The following is a 22,328-nucleotide window of genomic DNA, read 5'->3' as shown; positions in this document are numbered from 1 at the left end:
TCACGATATTGTAAAAATATATTGGGGGGAAAAAAGCTCAATATTGTGTTTTTGCACATAGCAGCGACAAAGAAATAGGCTCGGCCAGTCAGCTGAGGTCGTAATTATGCATACAGTTCAAATGATACTGTAACAATCTAAAATCACGAATAACACTGGGTCACTTACTGCACACACACATTGTGAATCAAGTCAATTTGTGGAGTAAGTCAAACGTGTTCCGTTCCCCTTCATCTGACCATTAGCGTGGGTCTGAAACGTAGGTGGCCAAAATATGCCTCCTTAAAATTAAACTGCACTAATAGACTAACCACCAGAGGGAGCTGGAACCGCACAAATGGAAATCAACCTGGCCTTTTTTAACAGATGTGCCGCTTTTAGTATCGCGACGTGATGACGATATTGAGGCCGTTTTAATAACGTGATATCGCCATTATCGTTACATCCCTATCAGGCACGCTACACAAGACATATGACAGCCATGTGGAAACATCATGCAAGGTTTTGCCAACAGACAGTTTTATAGCAACCGACCAGTGAAAATGTGTCAGCGATGTAGCAGCCAGCAACAAGGCGGCAACATGCCGCCAAGACGGCAGCAACACGGCAACGTGTGAGCAATCTTGCAAGACAGTAGGTTTTGCGGGGACCTGTCAGCAAGATTGTGACAGACAGCCACAAGAGGTCGGCCAATGGCGGCACAGTCACCGCGTGCTGGGAGGCGGGACTTCGTGAGAAACCCACATCACAGAGAGAGGGATAACAAATGCCGACTGAGTGAACTAACAATATTGCCTGACTTTTGTCTGGCATCATTCACTCCCACTCTTGGCCTCCGAACACACACACACACACACACACACACACACACACACACACACACACACACACACACACACACACACACACACACACACACACACACACACACACACACACACACACACACACTTTGTATATGTGTGTCTACCGTCTACAGTTTGGGTGTTTTGTGTGCATTTGTGCAGCTTGCGGCTGTGTCGTCTGTGGCCTTGAGAGGTGAAAGAAAAAAAATATTGCCTGCACACACACCACACACACACACACACACACACACACACACACACACACACACACACACACACACACACACACACACACACAGACACACGCAGTAAGCAAGGAAGACAAAGACCCAGACTGTGGAGCTGCTCTCCTCCTCAACCTCGCCTCGCCATACCACTCCCACGCGCACACACGCACACACACAAATCCTACATCCACCCACACATCTTTGGACCTTGAACACAACAGCTCATCTGACTACCCTCAGGCCTGACCAATCAATCACAGAGCACTTCCCGTCAACTCTTGGAGTGCACACTGCACTACATATAGAGTACACAACTATACTGTGACAAAAACAAACAAAATTATATCTATTGAGATATGTACATTTAATGTGAGTAATAATAACAGCCTCTCAAACAACATCGACCATTCATAGTATGTCAGTATCGTCAATCGTGACTTACAGAGGTCAGGTTTACATTTCGCAGTGATTTTTTCATTGCTGGGATTTACTTTCATTTCATTTTTATGGCTCAGACAACATGATGTAGATGAGAGAAAATGTATAATGGCATTCTTACCGCTTCTCTCACACGACCGTACGCCGCACACTGTAGCATTTTCGCCATTGAGACAGAAAATAATGTGAAAACGCCGGTGAGAAATCAACGTATTCAGTTAGGTGAGCTTGGCGAGTGGCAACGTAAGATGGCCGCCCCCGGCCCTATACCAACTGCCTACGAGCTGTAATATGTCTAATCTGTATGTATACCATATAGTATACAGTAGTCTGCTCGCGAGATAAGAGGAGCAAGATGGCCGCCCTGTCGCTTCAACGGCTTGCAGGGCGTGTATCCGGTTATCCAGTTATATTCAGATCAGTCTTGTCATTGAAGCAGCAATATTAATAAAATTCTGCGTCATGGTGCTTTACACAATGTTTCAATGTATTTGTACATGTTAGACTTATAGTAGGACTCGAAAGTATATTTGTATTCAAGTTAATTTTGCAAACAATTTATCGGTTAACTTAACGGTTATCGACATCGATACTTTATAAATTATTCGTTTATCGGTATCGCATCCTTAACCGGAACACACAACACACTTAGTTTGTTACAATATTTAAATACAGAGGTGAGATGTCGAGGCTTTAGCAATCTGCCATCGCGCTTTCACTACTCAGGCTGCATTTAGCTGTTAGCATGTTAGCCTGTCAGCAATTCTTATTAACTCTTACACTGCCATTGACGGCTATAGATGTCAAAAAATTATTTGAACTATTTCTATTAGTTTAACATTTTTTCCACTTTTGTTAACAAGAGTATGACAACCTAGAAAAAAGTATTGTACATTTAGAACACATATAAAAATTGTGATTAATCGTGAGTTAACTATTGAAGTCATGCAATTAATTACAATTAAAAAATGTAATTGCCTGACACGATCAAAAAAAGAGAGAAAAGATTATTAAAAATTAGAGGCGTCAGGCAATTAATTTTTTTTAATCGTAATTAACCGCATGACTTCACGAGTTAACTCCCGATTAATCACAAATTTTATATCTGTTCTAAATGTACAATAGAAAAATTCGAGGTTTTCATACTCTTGTTAACAAAAGTGGAAAAAAATGTTAAACTAATAGAAATAGTTCAAATGAATTTTTGATGTCTATAGCCGTCAATGGCAGGCAATGAGTTAAAAGCAGTCACTGAAAGATGTAAAACTCTTATCAATCTTTAATCCTTTTCTCTATGCAGAACACTATTTTGCTACATGTTAGCATACAGCTGTTGGCATTTTAGAAAAAATTCAAAAAATAGTAGATATACAAGATGTAAAAGCTTTATCAATCTGAAATAGCGCTTTCACTACTCAGGTTGCTATCCTGTTGTAAGCATTTAACTGTAAACATGTTAGCTAGCCTGTCATCCATTATCATTTAAAGCAGCCACTGAATAGGGCAAGATGTAAACGCTATATTAAAAAAAAATTGTATTGTAAAATGCCTTATCATCCTGAGTTAGCATTTCCACTACTCAGGTTGCCGTCTTGCTTTTTTGTTAGCATAGCAACTGAGCTATTGTACAAGTTGGAATCATCCTTCAAAATTTCTCGTTTCCCCAACACCATTCAAACATCAAAATGGAGTCATGGATGATACTGTAAAAGTGAGGAATATTCTTTGCTTTTTTTTAAGCTGTTCCTTCACTTCTGTGGGTTCTTTGCTGAAAAAGATGACCAAGGGAATAAAAAAAAAAAGCAGCACAGTGAGTACATTATCACTTAAAGGATGTGTGTATGTGTCTCACTAGAGATGGAGGAGAGGTTTCCTTGACGACGGTGTGTGAGTACATCCTGGTATAGAATAGCACATTACACGCTGTGGAGTTCCTACAGGACAAATCACTGCAATGCTGTCGATCAATGTGCTAGTAAATGAAAAACGAATGCTACACTGATGGACGCAGTCGACATGTTCACATTGACCACGTGTCAAGATCCGGTCCTCGAGGGCCTGAGTCCTGCATGTTTTCAAGGTTTCTCTACTCCAACACACCTGATTCAATGATCAGGATACTTATCAGGCTCCTGCAGAGCTTTCTGATGAGCTTAAATATGAATCAGCTGTGTTGAACGTGGGAAACCTCTAAAACATGCAGGACTCGGGCCCTCGAGGACCAGACTTTGACACTACTGAGATAGACCCCGCGACGTACACGCTTGTTTACAGCAGACGAGAACATGTCTTGAAACTGGTTCAAACATGAGGTATGAAAAGTAGGCGAGAACATGCTGCAGCAATGAAACCATGTTCAAAACAGGCGTGACATTTTTCAACTACACGGTTACATGTGAACAAGGTTGGTAAACAAGTTAAAACAATGTAATTATATTGAAAGTCGGACTTCAACTAATGATAACTAGCAATAATGAATCTGTTGATTATTTTTTCGATTCATTGATTAATCTGATTAAACCTTTTTAACTTCCATCGCTTTATTCAAAACCAGGACATTATTAAAAATTGACAGTAAAGCATAAATGGGTTATGATTCAGTTACTGGTTTGGTCCATAACAGGATAAAATGTTGATCATTGCTTTCCAATGTTAAACAGATGTTCGTATTTTTTTTTTATTATCGCAAAACATAGTCAAATGACAGTTTGACGAAACATGTTAAATTCAGCTGTGAATAATTTGAAACCTGGTTTGAACACATGTTCTCAACAAAAATATAAACACAACACTTCTATTTTTGCTCCATTTTTTTACTAAATGAACTCAAAGATCTAAAACTTTTTCCACATGCACAATTTCACCATTTCTCTCAAATATTGTTCACAAACCAGTCTAAATATGTGATAGTGAGCACTTCTCCTTTGCCGAGATAATTCATCCCACCTCACAGGTGTGCTATATCAAGATGCTGATTAGGCACCATGATTAGTGCACAGGTGTGCCTTAAACTGCCCACAGTACTGACTGTTTTTTTGCGTCCCCAGAACAACCACCCCCAGAAAAAATAAACAAAGGTCTTCCACAATGTCAAGCACTGCGTGCGCTTCGACCTCCCTGATTTTAATGGCAATGAGGGGAGCTGCTTCGAGTGGCCGGGAGTCGACTGCATTCCATACCATTCAGTACCAAAAGACAGAAAACTCCACCTATGTGCCAGATTTTCACACCTGATTCAAACATGTTTTCAACCAGGTTAAACTCTAGCGGTAACATGACTAGCAAAGGAAGTGAGTGTAAAATGTGAACATGTTTGAAGCAGTTGAAAGCATTTTATGCCTATGTGAATGTGTTAAAACTGAGCGTGAACGTGTGTGTGTGTGTCTGTGTCAGGTTGTCAGCATGCGTGTGTGCGATAAACTGATTCAAATCTGACTTGAGTTACATTTATTACCGCAACCTTTGCACATAGTTAAAAGTGCCTCCCATTTTCCTATCACAAAATGAATGCTGACAACCCCTTGCTAACCAAAACAGCAGCACCTAGTGAGGAAGGAAAACTGCCTCTAAACTGCCTCTAAGAGTAATTTAAGTGTGAAGTCGTAGTGCATGCTGGAAGGTGCATTCCCATGTAACTGTGTGTGTTATTGTGTCTTACCATGAGCAATGTATAAAATAAAATAAAATAAAATAAAAATGTATTTATATAGAACCTTTAATACTTTAAAAAGCAACTCAAGGAGCTAAACAATTAAAACATTCATAGTATAATTACACTCGGATAGTTACACAACACTGGATGTAGCATAACTTATTTTAGCTTAGCCTAGCTTAATTTCACGTTGTCCATTAACAATCTAGTGAAGAGTGAATCAACAGCGCCTCCGCTGGTCGCAGTAAAGTGGTACACTCGATTCCACACATTTCTTATCTTAGCCCACATTTATGTTGTGCTTCTTCACTAACCCCTTCTACACAACCCCTCAATTACAGGACCAATTAAAGATTCATTGATTATTACTAGTAAACAGAAAAGGAAAACAAACTTGTGCCGTCAGGCTGAGTTTCAAAGGATTTCATCAAACTCGTGCAGTCTGAAACAAAAGGACCCCCAAACCCATCCTATCCACTTTTCCCTTTTTAATGGACGCCCTTCATCCTGACCCTCCTCATCCTCATCCTCTCCTCAATCCCACCGCTGTATGGAGATGGCAGTGGGGAGGAGGTCATTGACGGCGCTGTCCACTTTCCTGCACTGCAGCACACACGCATATGCACTCACACTTATTATATGAAATGAAGAAGAATGTCCACAGGAAGTCAATATGAGGTCAGCGGACTGGCATTGCAAGCAGAGAAGACCGCAGGTGTCCCAATATTTTCGCCCAAAGGTTTTGCAAATGACATTTAGTGCTAGTGGAGCTCGTATGACAGATGCGGTTGAGTTTTAGTTGATCTGGTTGGGATGGTAGTGAAAATGTCGACAACGGGGCCAGCATTTGATTTTTAAATGGACAGATGGACCAGGTCATCTGTACAGGAGCTTGGAGAGAGAAATATACAAATAAAATCTTATATAGTTAGAATTGATTAACTATCTAATAATAGAAACACAGAAAATGTTATTAATGTCTGCTAAAAAAAAAAAATCGGTATTTTTGTATTTTATAATCTACTGTACAATTAATCATTCAACCAATCTGCGAAACATTACTGCAGCTAAATGGCTGAGTGCATTATACCGCCGCCTAGTGGCCAAGTTTTACTCGCCAGAAGGGGCCACAATGAATAATCATGATGCATAAAATCTTTCAGTGTTAACAATCTATTAAATGATAGACTTACTAGATTTAAAATATTATGGACTTCTAATTGACTTATCAAAAAAACAAACATTTATCGTTGCATTTTTGTGGAGCCTGGAACAGATTAACAGCATTTCCATTCACATCAATGGGAAATTTGATACGCGCGTTTTGAGTTACGAGCAAGGTCACGGAAGGAATTAAACTCATATCTCAAGGCACCACTGCATGTAGTCAGCATGAGAAGATGCTGCAGGTCAATGTGAGCCGAGGATTAAGTGGATCCACCGTCCCACTGTCCAATCGCGGCCGCTGCTCCAATTCCACATTTGAATCTCCCTGGTAATGGAAGTGGTGATCCGGATTACTCCGCATGAAACATCTGCCGGTCAGGAGCGCTGGATGCCAAACGGACATCAATTCGGAGCGGAACATTTGTGGTTTCCGCATGGAAAACTGATTCTGGGAAAGGATGAAATGAAACTGAAACATGTCTTTTCAATGTTCCACATCATGGAGCTTCACCAACTTGTCGGTTGGAGGATTTTTCTTCTTTCTTTTCGTCCCCATTGTTTCTTCCATCTCTACCTGTATATGATCCCCATCATTCCATAACCACATTCAATACATACCTTGATGTGTGTCACATGGACGAAAAACGAAATCACTTACTGATTTTTTTTGTATAAATAAAAGCGCTTTGTGGCGCACTTCTGAAGGTCATATGGAGTTAATAGTACCTGGTAAATAAATTGTGGACTCGGCGGCACACTCATCTCTTTGCAGCAGTAAGCGGGGGATAGTTTCTCAGATAAGTCCGGCGATACGAAGTATATTCCATCTCACACCCTTACAGACATCATGCAGAGTTTGCATACAGGCCTCATCGACATTTGCTGCCAAATTGTAGCAATTGCATTTTTTCTTTTCTTTTTAGGGGACCGCTTAACAGAGCTGTGCCGACTGGTCATTTTGTCTCGCTCCGTCTGAGCGGTAATGTGGCTGTAAATTTAAACGGTTAAAGTAATATTAGTTAACTATTACTACTATTAATTAAGTATTACTAATTTGAAAACTCAACTAGAAATGTTTAATACATTAATAGGTCATTATGCGCTGACGTGTTTTTTTTTATGACGGTATTGAAAGCCTTCCCATGGGCTCATCAGCTGTGGGAGGGGCCAAAGGGGTCGGGTGCGCAGTGAGCTGGGCGGCAGCCAAAGGCGGGAACCCTGGCGGTTCGACCCCCGGCTACGAAGCTAGCTTTGGGAAAATGGAATGTCACCTCTCTGGCATGGAAGTTTCTGTTTTTGGTTGTTTTTGGTTGTGTGTCTCACGCCACCAATTCCAGTTTGCGGCGGCGCACATCCTGCGGCCGCCACCAGTTCCCGTTCCGGCGGCGCACGTCATGCCGCTGCAGCCCCTGGCCTCTATGCCTGTGCCCTCTTCCTGGCCTCACTGCCATGTTTGACTTGTTTGGGACGTCTGGGATCCGTCCCTTGAGGGATTGTTTGGTTTCTGTTTTTGGTTGTGTGTCTCCCTTGGTCTTGTTGAGTGTGCCCTTCCTCGTGTCAACCAATTCGTGCCCTCACCCACCTGTGTCTTGCCCCAGGTGTGTCTTGTTGTGTCGTTAGTGTGTCTGTGTATATAGTCTCCTGTCTCCCCTCTGTCTGGGTTGGATCATTGTCGCTGTCACCACTCTTGTGTTTTATTGTTACTTTGATTTTTGGTCTTTTCAGAACTTTGTTGGTTTTGTTTTGTTTATTTAGAGTTTTACGCAGTTCCCCTGTTAGTGTTTTTTGTTAAATTGTGTTCATTAGTACATGCTTCCCTGCCGTGGTTCTCCTGCCTCCCTGCATTTGGGTCATCCAACTCCAACCGTGACAGAATGATCAAACTAGAAACGGACCCAGCAGAGCAAGAGGCAAGTACCAGTTTCTGTTCCAACGGCGCACCTCCTGTGGCCGCCACCAGTTCCCGTTTCCGGCGGCGCACGTGCTGCGCCCGCCACCAGTTCCAGTTTGCGGCGGCGCACGTGCTGCGCCCGTCACCAGTTCCAGTACCCGGCGGCGCAGGTGCTGCGCCCGCCACCAATTCCAGTTTGCGGCGGCGCACATGCTGCGGCCGCCACCAGTTCCCGTTCCGGTGGCACACGTGCTGCGCCCGCCACCAGTTCCAGTTAGCGGCGGCGCACGTGCTGCGCCCGTCACCAGTTCCAGTTCCCGGCGGCGCACGTGCTGCGCCCGCCACCAATTCCAGTTTGCGGCGGCGCACATCCTGCGGCCGCCACCAGTTCCCGTTCCGGCGGCACACGTGCTGCGCCCGCCACCAGTTCCAGTTTGCGGCGGCGCACGTGCTGCGCCCGTCACCAGTTCCAGTACCCGGCGGCGCACGTGCTGCGCCCGCCACCAATTCCAGTTTGCGGCGACGCACATCCTGCGGCCGCCACCAGTTCCCGTTCCGGCGGCACACGTGCTGCGCCCGTCACCAGTTCCAGTTCCCGGCGGCGCACGTGCTGCGCCCGCCACCAATTCCAGTTTGCGGCGACGCACATCCTGCGGCCGCCACCAGTTCCCGTTTCGGCGGCACACGTGCTGCGCCCGCCACCAGTTCCAGTTTGCGGTGGCGCACGTGCTGGGCCCGTCACCAGTTCCAGTTCCCGGCGGCGCACGTGCTGCGCCCACCACCAATTCCAGTTTGCGGCGACGCACATGCTGCGGCCGCCACCAGTTCCCGTTCCGGCGGCACACGTGCTGCGCCCGCCACCAGGTCCAGTTTGCGGCGCCGCACGTGCTGCGCCCGTCACCAGTTCCGGTTCCGGCGGCACACGTGCTGCGCCCGCCACCAGTTCTAGTTCCCGGCGGCGCAAGTGCTGCGCCCGCCACCAATTCCAGTTTGCGGCGGCGCACATCCTGCGGCTACCACCAGTTCCCGTTCCGGTGGCCCACGTCATGCCGCTGCAGCCCCTGGCCTCTACGCCTGTGCCCTCTTCCTGGCCTCACTGCCATGTTTGACTTGTTTGGGACGTCTGGGATCCGTCCCTTGAGGGAGGGGTACTGTCATGTTTGGTTTCTGTTTTTGGTTGTGTATCTCCCTTGGTCTTGTTGAGTGTGCCCTTCCTCGTGTCAACAATCCGTGCCCTCAGCCACCTGTGTCTTACCCCAAGTGTGTCTTGTGTCGTTAGTGTGTCTGTGTATATAGTCTCCTGTCTCCCCTCTGTCTGGGTTGGATCATTGTCGCTGTCACCACTGGTGTTTTGTTGTTACTTCGATTTTTGGTCTTTTCAGATCTTTGTTGGTTTTCACCCAGTACCCCTGGTAGCGTTTTTGTTAAATAAAGTGTTTTCAGTATTACATGCATCCCTGCCGTGGTTCTCCTGCCTCCCTGCATTTGGGTCCTCCAACTCCAACCGTGACAGGAAGGAGCCCAAGGTGGTGTGCGAGGCCGACAATTTCGGACTAGATATAGTCGGACTCGCCTCCACACACAGCTTGGGTTCTGGTACCAATCCTCTCGAGAGGGGTTGGACTCTCTTTCACTCTGGAGTTGCCCACGGTGAAAGGCGCAGAGTAGGTATGGGCATACTTATTACCCCCCGGCTAAGTGCCTGTACGTTGGGGTTTACCCCAGTGGACGAGAGGGTAGCCTCCCACCGCCTTCGGGTGGGGGGACGGGTCCTGACTGTTGTTTGTGCTTATGCACCGGACAGCAGCTCAGAGTACCCACCCTTTCTGGAGTCCTTGGAGGGTGTGCTGGAGAGCCCTCCCTCTGGGGACTTCCTTTGTTCTGCTGGGGGACTTCAACGCTCGCGTGGGCAATGACAGTGAGACCTGAAGGGGCGTGATTGGGGGGAACGGTCCCCAAACCAGAACCCAAGTGGTGTTTTGTTATTGGACTTCTCTGCTCGCCCCGGAGTGTCCATAACAAACACCATGTTCAAACACAAGGGTGTCCATATGTGCACCAGGACACCCTAGGCCGCAGTTCGATATTCGACTTTGTAGTCGTGTCATCGGATTTGCGGCCGCATGTGTTGGACGCTCAGGTGAGGAGAGAGGCGGAGCTGTCAACTCATCACCACCTGGTGGTGTGTTGGCTCCGATGGTGGGGTAAGATGCTAGTTTGACCTGGCAGACCCAAACGTATTGTGAGGGTTTGCTGGGAACGTCTGGCAGAATCCCCTGTCAGAAAGATTTTCAACACCCATTTCCGGCAGAACTTCTCCCTTGTCCCGGGGGAGGCGGGGACAATTGAGTCCGAGTGGGCTCCAATGTTGAGGCGGCTGATCAGAGCTGTGGCCATAAGGTGGTTGTTGCCTGTTGTGGCAGCAATACTTGAACCCGCTGGTAAGGGATGCCGTCAAGCTGAAGAAGGAGTCCTATTGGGCCTTTTTGGCCTGTGAGACTCCAGAGGCAGCTGACGGGTACGTACGCCTACAGGAAGTTAGCAGACTAAATCCAAGCAACCAAAGTGTGTAGAAGACATGAGCAGATTTGTTGCTAAATGGTGCTAATGATGTGTGCAAACAATAATGTGAGCAGTCATTAATATTGAATGCGTGAAAAGTTGTTGACAAATAGTGACAAACGAGAGCATTAAATATTCACAGGCACCACTAAGCTCCTCCCACAACACTCAAGCTGTTGTTTGAAGTTAGCTATTTATTTGTTTAAAATTCAAAAAAAATGCACCTAAGTGTGAGGACGCTAACTCATAAAAAGACTAATTACTACTACTTACACTTGGGGGGGGGGGGGGGGTTCAGTGATACAGGCAATAATAGATTTTCCCACATGCATTTGGGAACGTTCAATTATTTATGCAAAACTGTGAAAAGAAGGTTGAATTTGTTGGCCATCATTTGGAACAAACAGCACTGATCATCAGCAAAACAGCTCAAAATAACTGTCAGCATTAAGCACAAAACCTTCAGGCTTCATTACAAATGACAGAAAAAGCCTACCGGTACTCGAATAGCTGAAGTTTGTTTGGGTTTAATCAGAAGCACTTTAAAAGGTGACAGCTGTGGGCTGACTTGCATTTAACCTGAGTTTCAATATGATTGGTTAATTCTGAACACGGTTGCATGCCCAATTACATGAGGGTCTCAGCCTCTCAGGTGTTAATTTCTACTACATTCAAAACATTTGGTATTTCAACAGGGGTGAGTAGACTTTTTATCCAACATTTTTATCTCCGACAATATTTTTTAACCAATTCAAACCATTCCAACCTCAAAATGTTCATATCAGTCAGGAAATACGCTACTCTTTATTATTTTCCCCAAATCCCCATATAGTCAATATTAAATTACCAAATTAAGAGCTAATTTACATATGAACTCATTTGCTCCCAAAAACGTATAAAAACGTTTTATTTGAATACTGCCATGGTCCCAAAAACGTATTTGCATACAGAAGGCTTTGATGCAGCCTCTGAACTAAAGAGAACAGTTGAAGCAATAGTAGTTATTACAAAAACGGCCAGCAGGTGGCAGCAGAGTATAAGAGCTCAACCAGGGCTATGTTGCAACAAGCTATTTCCCCTACAGTTTTAAACAGATTTGTGAATAATGATGAAACTTAGCTAAATTCTAATGTGAATTGCTGCAAAACGTAAACAGATAAAAAATATATATATATTCTGACGAAAGATCTTTCTTTTGGAAGGTTCAATGTTTTTATAGCAATCGAACAGAACATTCTGTGGGCCTTGCAAAATCAGTCAAAATCCAGTAAAACAGCCAGGGAGCGAAGGGGGTTGCTTCAGTGAAAATGGCTGGGAGTGAATGAGTTACGAGTCACTGCTCTTGGTATCCTCATGAGCACAAAATCTCCTGCCTGTTTAAGCAGCCAACTAGCTAGGCCTGAATTCACGGCACCCGGGTGTATTCAAAGCAGCGTGAACGTCGAGTCCTACCGTCGTCCTCCCTGTTGCCGGCGATGTTGGGACTGTGGCGCATGGTCTCCGTTCGGCCGGCCAGGCTAAGCTGCGTCGTGGCTCCCGGGTCGGCTGCCAGCCACGAGGGCTCGCTCATGTCGGCCTCGTCCTCTCTGCTCACTGACACGTCATCCTGGGCCCACGCGCACAAAACAGGAAGTGGTCACAATGAGTCGTAAAGCCGCACATGTAGTTTGTCTTTGAGGAAGCTAACTACTTCTATAACTTCGACATACAGTGGCGCCGTGTGACACAAGTGTACAACTTACGGATTTTCAAGTTACAAGTTGTCGTTTAGCCAATTTTTGCTTAATAAGCAGCATTCAGGCAAGTAGTGAACAATTCTTAAAAAAAAAAAAGCTGTTCATTGCCACTCCCAGTTGAGGTTTACTGTCAGACTTAACAAAACAAAAAGGTTTACACTTCGTGTATTTAACACCCATATAATTGAGCTTCACAGTCCGCTAGATGCTAACGCTAAATAGCCACTATTTGGCAGTGCTATAACCCTTTAATGAACAGACTGAACATAAACATTGCAGCACACATGTAGGCAGACAATATAACAGTACTCTGTCGTATATTCTTTATCCTCTGCGAAGAACAACTCATTTAAGGGCCGTACGGTTAAGCTGACGGGACTTGAGGGGTCTCAAGTAACAGTATATCTGTCTTATACAGTTGTCAGGTGGCCAGCAGAATGGCCATTGTTTGTGACTCACAAACACACAAGAGAGAATGTCTCACACGTGACACAGTACATTTGCCTCGGTATCTCTGAGAAGGGAGGCGAAAAAAACCTCATCTACTTTTATATGCTTGCTAACCGAGCTACCTAAGACACAATAAATATCCTATAATTTGTAAGGTCTCAGTTATTGCCTAAACGTCAAGCCCGGAAGAACAACAGACTTGTTGTGAGAATGTCACACACATGACAGCAGAATGGCCACATTTATTAACTCATTCACTGCCATTGACGGCTATAGACGTAAAAAAATCCTTTGAACTATTTCTATTAGTTTAACATTTTTTCCCACTTTTGTTAACAAGAGTATGAAAACCTAGATGTCTTTATTTATTGTATTAGAACAGATATAAAATCTGTGATTAATTGTGGGTTAACTAGTAAAGTCATGCAATTAATTACGATTACAAATTGTAATCGTCTGACGCCCCTAATTTTTTATAATATTTTCCTTATATGTATACATATAAAAAAAAAAAAGATTATTAAAAATTTTAAAAAATATATTAAAAAGAAAAGATTATTCAAAGTTAGGGGCATCAGGCAATTAAAATTTGTAATCGTAATTAATCGCGTGACTTCACTAGTTAACTCACGATTAATCACAAATTTTATATCTGTTCTAAATGTACAAAAAAAAAAGCTTTTCATACTTCTGTTAACAAAAATGGAAAAATATGTTAAACTAATTAATAAATTGTTAAAATGAATTGTTTATTTCTATAGCTGTCAATGGCAGTGAATGAGTTAATGCGGACTAAAAAAAAAAAAATATATATATATATATATATATATATATATATATATATATTTTTTTTTTTATGTCTACCTATATTTTTATAAAGCATAATATAATATTTTTCCTCATTACAATACACATGACTTTTTTGGGGGGGTGGGGGAACAAAAACAAATTATTGGCATTTTTGTTCAATGGGAAATGATTTTGGATATGAGCATTTTTGAGTCGTGAGCGTGGTCAAGCAACAAACTAAACTTGCACCTCAAGGCACCACTGGATTTCTCGGCTTAACACGTTAGCAGCACAACATTAACATTTTGGCTGAAATGCTTAATTGTATCACTGAAATTCATAGGAGCGCTTCTGTCCTGTGCTGTGATTGGCCCGAAAAAGGGATTCAGTGCAAAGCTTTTCAGACAATTCACCACGTTAGCATCCATTTGCTCTCTACACTGGTGGTGGGGGGGGTTGGGGGTCGGCCTATCAGTGCACGCGCACGCACGCACGGACTCACACACAGATTCTGTGTATTGAGCAGTGTTCTACAGCACACACAAACATACTATAGCAGATACTGCAAGGCGTGTGTGTGTGTGTGTGTATGAGCGCATGTGTGTCCGTAGCAGAGCATCAGCCGGATGGACAAAGCAAAGCTAATCAAGTTAGCTTGCGGACAAACGGAAGGATCTTTGTCTCTGAGTGCTCATCTACTCAACATGACATCCCCACCAAAACGGGGCAAAACATCCAAAACATCATTGTGTATTGTTTATCGCTCATGCTTGAGTATTTATACAGCTGGATTAAATGTTGACATTGTGATGCATCGTTATCATTTACACTGCAGCACCGATTCAAATGGATCTAATATGGATAATGTGTGTAAATTGGATCGTGATCACTTATTCTACAATATTAAGACATGTGGATAAAATATTGATTTTGATACAAGTCCACTTGCGTTGACACTTGTAGTGCAAGCGATAACAACAAATCACAAAATTGATGTTTGAACCACATGGAGCAACATTGCAGCATAAGTGATATTGATATATTAGGATTTGACATTTGTCCCATTGCAGCAAAACTTTCGCATTAGCACTATGTCGATATTTGATCCAGTTAGGATTAGTGGTTCAGGGTTAGATGGATGGATGTTTTTATGCTGTAACGTATATAACAAAAATACGTCACAGCATCAAAATCCAATCAGGTTGTATCAATACAATAGTTCAACTTTTTTTTAAATAACCTTCTTTACAATAATATGGTCTTCTGATTAATAATACATTTGTGGAATATGACTCAAGCAGAAATATCCAGCCGATCTTATCCAGCTAAGGGGGCGGCCATTTTGCAGACTGAAAATGACATCAGAGTTGCACAGGGTTTATAGGTAACGACCAATCAAGGCTCAGCTTGCGAATGTCACCAAACTCAGAAAACAGGCGAGTCACGATTGGTCGTTCCCTCAGCTCTGTATACGGTAACTGTGATGTCATTTTCTGTCGACAGCTAGTGGCAAAATGGCCGAACCCTGAGATGGATTTTGCTGCTTTGTTCACATTCCACAAACGCAATATTAACCAGAATACCGTGTTTCAACATACTGTATTATTGAATCAATTTAAAATGACAAATTGTTGACCAACTTAAAAAAAATGCTTCAATTGGTAACACATGATTGAATTAAGTTAATCCAAAGTGAATATATTAAATTTAACAACTCATTCACTGCCATTGACGGCTATAAACGTAAAAAATTCATTTTAACTATTTCTATTAGTTTAACTTTTTTTCCCCCACTTTTTTAACAAGAGTATGAAAACCTATATATAAAATTTGGGATTAATCGTGAGTTAACTACTGAAGTCATGCAATTAATTACAATTAAAAATTAATTACGATTTTAAAAAATTAATCGTAACGATTAAAAATTTTAATCGCCTGTTGCCCCTAATTTTTATTTTATTTTTTATTAATTAAATGGCAGTGAATGAGTTAATTAATTATGAGTTCATTAAACTTAATATATCCACATTGGATTACCTTAATTCAAGTGGATATATTAAATTTAATGAACTCATAATTAATTCAACTTCATACATTCACTTTGAATTAACTTGATTCAGTCGTGTGTTACCAATTGAAGCATTTTTTTTTTTTACGTTGATCAACAATTCAATTTGGAATCTTAAATCGGTTCAACAATTTTCTTTTTAGAGTGTAGCTGCACCAAAACCGCAGCATTAAGTCATAACAATACGATACAGCACAATATCAGCATAGCACATACAGTAACGACGTGATCCAACAATAACATTGATATTTGATCCACTTGAACAAGCAGAACTATGATACATGCTGAATCGCTGATATATGGATATTTATTGAGAGGGTTGAAAGTGTTTGTGCCAATTTATGAATGAATGTTTATGATCTTATGGGGGTGGGGGGGGGTGGAGTGTGTTCGTCTTTGTTGCCATGGTGCAGAGCTGCTGGACCCTCAAGCTGGCATCAACATCAGCACTCCTATCCCACCCCCACTCCCCTTTACCATCACCACCCCACCCCCTTTTACCTCCCTTCCCCTTCCCCCATGCCTGCATCCTCTCATCCTGACAACTCCCAGCATCCTGGCCTCCAAAGCAGCTCTCCGCACATACAGCCTCTTTGTCATGGAGTCGTCATGTTACCTTGGCAACCAGCAATTACAACCAAGATGATTCAGTGCTATTCGCTATATTTTCCCATTTGTGCTTTTTTTTTTTTTTTTTAACGTGTTTGGACTTGTGCACTTTTTATCGATGCGGATTCTCCTGTCCAGACTTCTGACACACCGAACCGCATATCCTGGGATGAGCGGGCTAACACCAGAGGCGTGATTCGCTGACATTCCGGGCTGGCTGGAAATCCTTTACACAAGTACTTCACTAGAGACTTGTGAATGTCATTGAAATCCATGAAAAAGATCAAGCACACTGTAAATTTGGAAATGCCTGATCCAGCGGATGTGTAGTCGGCCAGTTGGGATATGCTGACACTTTTTTTTTTTTATTCTGTATAAAATTAATCCAATAAAAGTAACTTCCATGAATGAAAAACGGGTTGTGTCTACCGTTTGAAATCACTCATCATGGGAATATTTTTTAATGTGAAAATATAAAAATGTACATAAATTCCTCTACAAATGACCTCGCTCATTTGTCTGTGTTAAAAATCGAATGTGGCCCTTGAGCACAGAATTTTGCCCACCGCTGCTGATGTAGTCTTCAATGAGCCAATGATAAACACCATCACATTATTTTACAAGTGGCAAAGAACACATTATTGTAAAGATTTTGCATTTACTTTAAAAGGTTGACATCCAGAAGCGGGTAAACTTCCAGTCCCTATATTTTTGTTATTGTGTCTTTTCCAAAATGTGCCTTGCTTCAGGCTGCTGATTGGCTACACAATTGACTACATAATTGACTACAAGACACACACGCACACACCCTGCAGAGGTTACGAGGGGTTGCGGTCAAGGGAGATGCACTGAAGACTATTGATCGCTGAGAAAACCATGAAAAAGAATTGTGCAGTTGACTGATGGTCTGAATGTGTGTGCGTACGTGCAATCTTATAACATTACTGCTACATCACAATATCAATATTTGATAGTTACAGTATAACACTATTGTAATTTAACACTACTTAACGCAGAAATTTTAATTTTGATTCACTACTGCCACCTGTGGCCAAAAAATAGAACGCAGCAATGTTAATTTTGATTCACTACTGCCACCTGTGGCCAAAAAATAAAACTGCATTTTCCCTTGACGTATACGACGCGCACATGACGTCACATCCGCAGGTAGAGCATTGTGAACGGCTAAGGTGTTAATCTACTCATTAGAAGATGTTTCAGTCATTAATGGTCAAATAAAAAGGCTATTGTAAACATAATTGTTACAGAAAGCAGATTCTAAATATAGTGCAATATAAGAGCAGCTTTAAGTGAAAATTATATATTGCGATATCAATTTTTGAACCTATTGTCTCAACATATAGTATTCGTATCGTATTCGATACATCACAATATCAATATTTGATCCAGTTTTTTATGGCGTAAACCAGAGGTGGGCAATCTTGGTCCTCGAGGGCCGGAGTCCTGCAGGTTTTGGAGGTTTCTCAATTTCAACACAAGCTGATTCCAATCAACAGTATCGTTATCAGGCTTATGCAGAGCTTGCTGATGAGCTGATCATATATCAGCTGTGTTGGAGAAGGGCAACATGCAAAACCTGCAGGACTCCGGCCCTTGATGCCCACCTCTGGCGTAAACGATAATGTTGCATCGACTCTTCATATAGTGAATGCGTAGGGATACATTGCATCACAATATACGTTCACACCGAAATGTAGGCGATGATAAATCGTGGCATCAATACTTTTTCCATTTACATCAACGCTGTACAGTGAATCTCTGTCAATAGCAAGTGTTCACAACAGGGGCCGAACTCTGCCGCAAATACCGAAAATCAGCAAAAAAATTGACACCCATCCCCCGAAAAAGGGTTTGTAACAACATATAGATGCTACAAGACACCCAGGTCGCTTAAAGCAATGGTAGTTATTACAAAAAACGGCCAGCAGGTGGCAGCAGAGTATACGAGATCAACCAGGGCCATGTTGCAAAAAAGCTCTTTTCCCCAGTGTTTTAATTCATCCATCCATCCAACCATCTTCTACCGCTTATCCGAGGTTGGGTCGTGGGGGCAGCAGTTTTAGGAGGGATTACCAGACTTCCCTCTCCCCAGCCACTTCAACCAGCTCCTCCGGCGGGATCCCAAGGCGTTCCCGGGCCAGCCGAGAGACTTAGTCTCTCCAGCGTGTCCTGGGTCGTCCCCGGGGCCTCCCGCCAGTGGGACATGCCCGGAACACTTCTCCAGGGAGGCGTCCAGGAGGCAACCAAACCAGATGCCCGAGCCACCAGAGATGGCTCCTCTCAACGCGAAGGAGTAGCGGCTCGAGTCCCTCCTGGATGGCCGAGCTTCTCACCCTATCTCTAAGAGAGAGCCCGGACACCCTGCGGAGGAAACTCACTTTGGCCGTTTGTATCCTTGATCTTGTTCTTTCGGTCACGACCCACAGTTTGTGACCATAGGTGAGGGTAGGAACGTAGATCGATTAGTAAATCCACAACGGACCAATACAGAGTCTACATCACTGCAGACGCAACACCAATCCGCCTGTCGATCTCCCACTCCATCCTGCCCTCACTCATGAACAAGACCCCGTGTTTTAATTCAGATTTGTGAATAATGATGAAAGTTAGCTATATTCTAATGCTAATTGCTGCCAAATGGAAACAGATACAAACATAGTTTTTTCCTGTATTTAGTAGTTACATTTTCAACGCAAACCGCCTGTACATGATTCTCATCAATAGTATTAGCTAGCATGCTAGCCTAGCTAGCACAAACTGACGTAGGCACACAAATATGTAACTCTAGCACTTTTTGAGATTCACACACAATAATAAATGTTCGAGAATACAGGCAAATTGTAAGAGAAGAGAAGCAGAAACAAATTTTCATTTTTGAAAATATTTGATCCAGTTGTATTGATACTGTAGCATAAAAGACAATGACACAATACAGAACAATATTGATAACTGATTGCGGTAACGCTAATCTCTCCGCATGAAAACGCGTACAAGTGCACCTTTTTACCCAATCACATTCCTGGTGTAAACAACAACAACAACAACAATGGTGTGGATGGGCTGAAATGTGATCAAGTGAAGCGCGCTGACAGCTGGCGTGAGATGATGACGTTGATGACGCTTTGCCAGTATTTCACTCCAACTTTTGGGGCGCTCAGTCCTCAAAATGTCCTCTGTACTTGCTGCCTTCAGCTACTGATTAACTCGACCGTCAAGGAGTGGCGTGCTATAAGTCGCTGAATCAACAGGAGAGCCTCCATAAAACATTTGGCGTCGCACTCACGGACGCCAGGTTTGTCGCCACGTTTTGCATGCCAGAGATTAGCCGAGTGGCCAACACGCTCAGTCTGCCTTAATCCAGTCAGTCGCAAATCGGCCTGAGCACTATTAAGCTCTTGCCTTTCCAGCATAGGATTGGATTACACCTGACAAAGTTCAATGGCCCACCGAGCTAGAGTCAAACAGCCGCCGCTAGCTGCTAGCCACAAACATCGACTGCGCTACCCTTAGACTGTCCTCCATTTTCTACTCAAATTTGTGGCCATTCCCACCATTGCCTGGCTCACTACCCGTTCTATACTGTCCTGTCCTATTTGCAACTCATTAAGTCCCATTCTGTCCTCAGAGCCACCATAATTGCCTAAATGTCTGACATCGGCCCATATCAATAACAAAACAGTGCTGCTTTATACACTGGACTACTGAAATGCCCTACATAGGGCCCCGAGCTGCTGGTGGTTAGTGAAGGGCCCTCACAGATGGATGATATCGGTCCACATCAACAACTAAAATGGAAACACTCGTAGATATTACAAAGAGGCATCGGGATTCGGGAATCATCCTGACGTGATCCCCTGCTAGCAGGCTTGCTGATTATTTATTTCATGTCAATTATTTAAAGGCCACCATGGTTCTTCTTGCCTGGGGTGAAAGGGATTTAGAAACACCCTTCCTGTCCTCTCACATCCTTTTCTGTCCTGTCCTATTTGCTACTTTTCATGGCCCATCCTCAACAGACACTGCCTGGCTCACTGCTACTGTCTTCTCCGGTCCCATCCTATTTCTCACAGGGTAGAAGCACTGCCATCCCAGAACATATGTAGATCTCAAAAAAAGGTGGTCCGCCCCGAGTTGTGGATAATGAGCCAGTTTGAGACTCAATATTTTTTTCCTCTATAAAATCAATCACCAAGTTTGACTGTTTCCAATATTGCATGTATAATGCTAGGATAAATTAAATGTTTCTGAGATTTGTGCTCCCCCATGCAAACAAGAACAGATTCAAAAACCAATAAACTGTCGTAATGAAATTCCACAAAAATCCACTTAATCGAGTTCCACGCTGTCCATAATAAGACAATACTTTGGCAGGAAAAAAATCTGTTATATTTGTTTTTGAGACCACCAGGTATCTGCAATGATAAATAAAATAAAAAGCGTAATATTATCCTACTTTAGAAACCAAAACCAAAAGTTCAATTATTTCACTTTAAAATTCAAGGGTAACATGTTTAATAAACGTTTTTGTTTATTTTGCGGCGACCGGGTAGTTCACATATAGAGTGTGATGTCCAGCTTAATTGGAAGCGACCATATCATAAAAAAGATGGATACATCTTTTCACGCAAGTTCGGTGCTTCTCAATTATTTTTTGTTACGCCGCCCCACCCCCCTCCAGAAAGAATAAAATATCCCCCCCAATGCAATTGTATCATTTCTCTATAAAATTGTTGTAAATACATCTCCACCATTTGAGAAACACTGCGCTAGTTGCACGCACTAAAGCTGCGCAGTTCAGCTGCAGGCATTTCTTTCGTACAGCGATCACTTGACGCCATTTTTTTTAACAACCGCGCCAACATGTAACTTCTTGATTAGATCACAGCATTCAACAATCTCCAGCGGAAAAAAAGCAGTTACGAGTGAACTATCTTTATTTATTCATTGCACACTGCAGGAAGGTTTGATTTAATGCATACAGCATTTTTAAATGGTTTTGCGCAAGTTCAGCTTTGGGTTCGCGTGTCACATTCCTGGACCATGTTTTCTGAATACAATCCAACTACTATGTCACATTATTGTTGCCTCTTGCTTCTTCTTTTTTTATAACACTGCTCTCTGTTGTTTTTCCTCTATTCTGTATTTTCTTTGTCCCCTCTCAAGCCTTTTTCTGTCTGACTGACTTTCCCGGTAAACATTAAGACATAGAGGGAGTATAGAAAAAGTTCCCTGTTGCACAGCAAACGTGTTCCAGCACAATGTGAAAAGGGTAATATAGTGTGACCGCTGGGGGTCTCTGAGAAACCCAAAGTGAAGCGTGGTTCGAGTCACTTAAAGGGTTTTGAGGTTGGACAGCCTAAGTGCTGTACAGGCAAGACAAAACAAAGTGAACGTTCCTCGTAAAGCTGTCAATGTTGTGCATGACGGCCATCCGTTTATATAACACTTAACATGTATCAAAACATCTTGTAGCATTTAAAACACTTTCCGCTACATTTTTACGCTAAATGTTTATATTGAAATCTCTACCAAACATATTTAGCACAATCAAGAAGGGGGGAGGGGTTTATGTAGCATCAAAATATTACTGTCCGCCACTTGAACAACACAAAATAAACATTAACATCGCACTTAAATAGAAGAAAAAATTTAAAATATATACTTGGCTTAGGGGAAATGGATTAGAGTACAAATAAATTGTAAATAAAAGTTGTACCTACACGTTTAAGAACAAACTGTTCTTAAAGATTAAAGCCAAATGTACTGAACTTGCACGTTAATGCAACTGAAGTGTATTCACGTAGTGATAATTTTGCAACAACTGTTTCAAAGCTTGTCTGGTATCAGGAGAAATAAAGCAAATCCCAGAATCG

At 42.7% G+C, this 22,328-nt stretch overlaps 1 protein-coding gene across 1 annotated transcript in view; it reads right to left on the bottom strand.

The window, feature by feature from the left end:
* The window catches only part of LOC144053369 (nucleolar protein 4-like), a 48,709-nt gene that overhangs the window by 18,208 nt on the left and 8,173 nt on the right, over window positions 1-22,328 (bottom strand). Inside the window, exon 3 of the mRNA XM_077567762.1 lies at window positions 12,235-12,388. Within this exon, the coding sequence (XP_077423888.1) occupies window positions 12,235-12,352 (118 nt within the window). The 5' untranslated portion in view covers window positions 12,353-12,388. The remainder of the gene's footprint in view (window positions 1-12,234; window positions 12,389-22,328) is intronic.

Source organism: Vanacampus margaritifer, chromosome 1 (genome assembly GCF_051991255.1).
Source record: "Vanacampus margaritifer isolate UIUO_Vmar chromosome 1, RoL_Vmar_1.0, whole genome shotgun sequence".
NCBI classification, from domain to species: domain Eukaryota; kingdom Metazoa; phylum Chordata; class Actinopteri; order Syngnathiformes; family Syngnathidae; genus Vanacampus; species Vanacampus margaritifer.
Note: the sequence above shows the minus strand (reverse complement) of the source record. Positions and strands in the feature narration are given on the sequence as shown.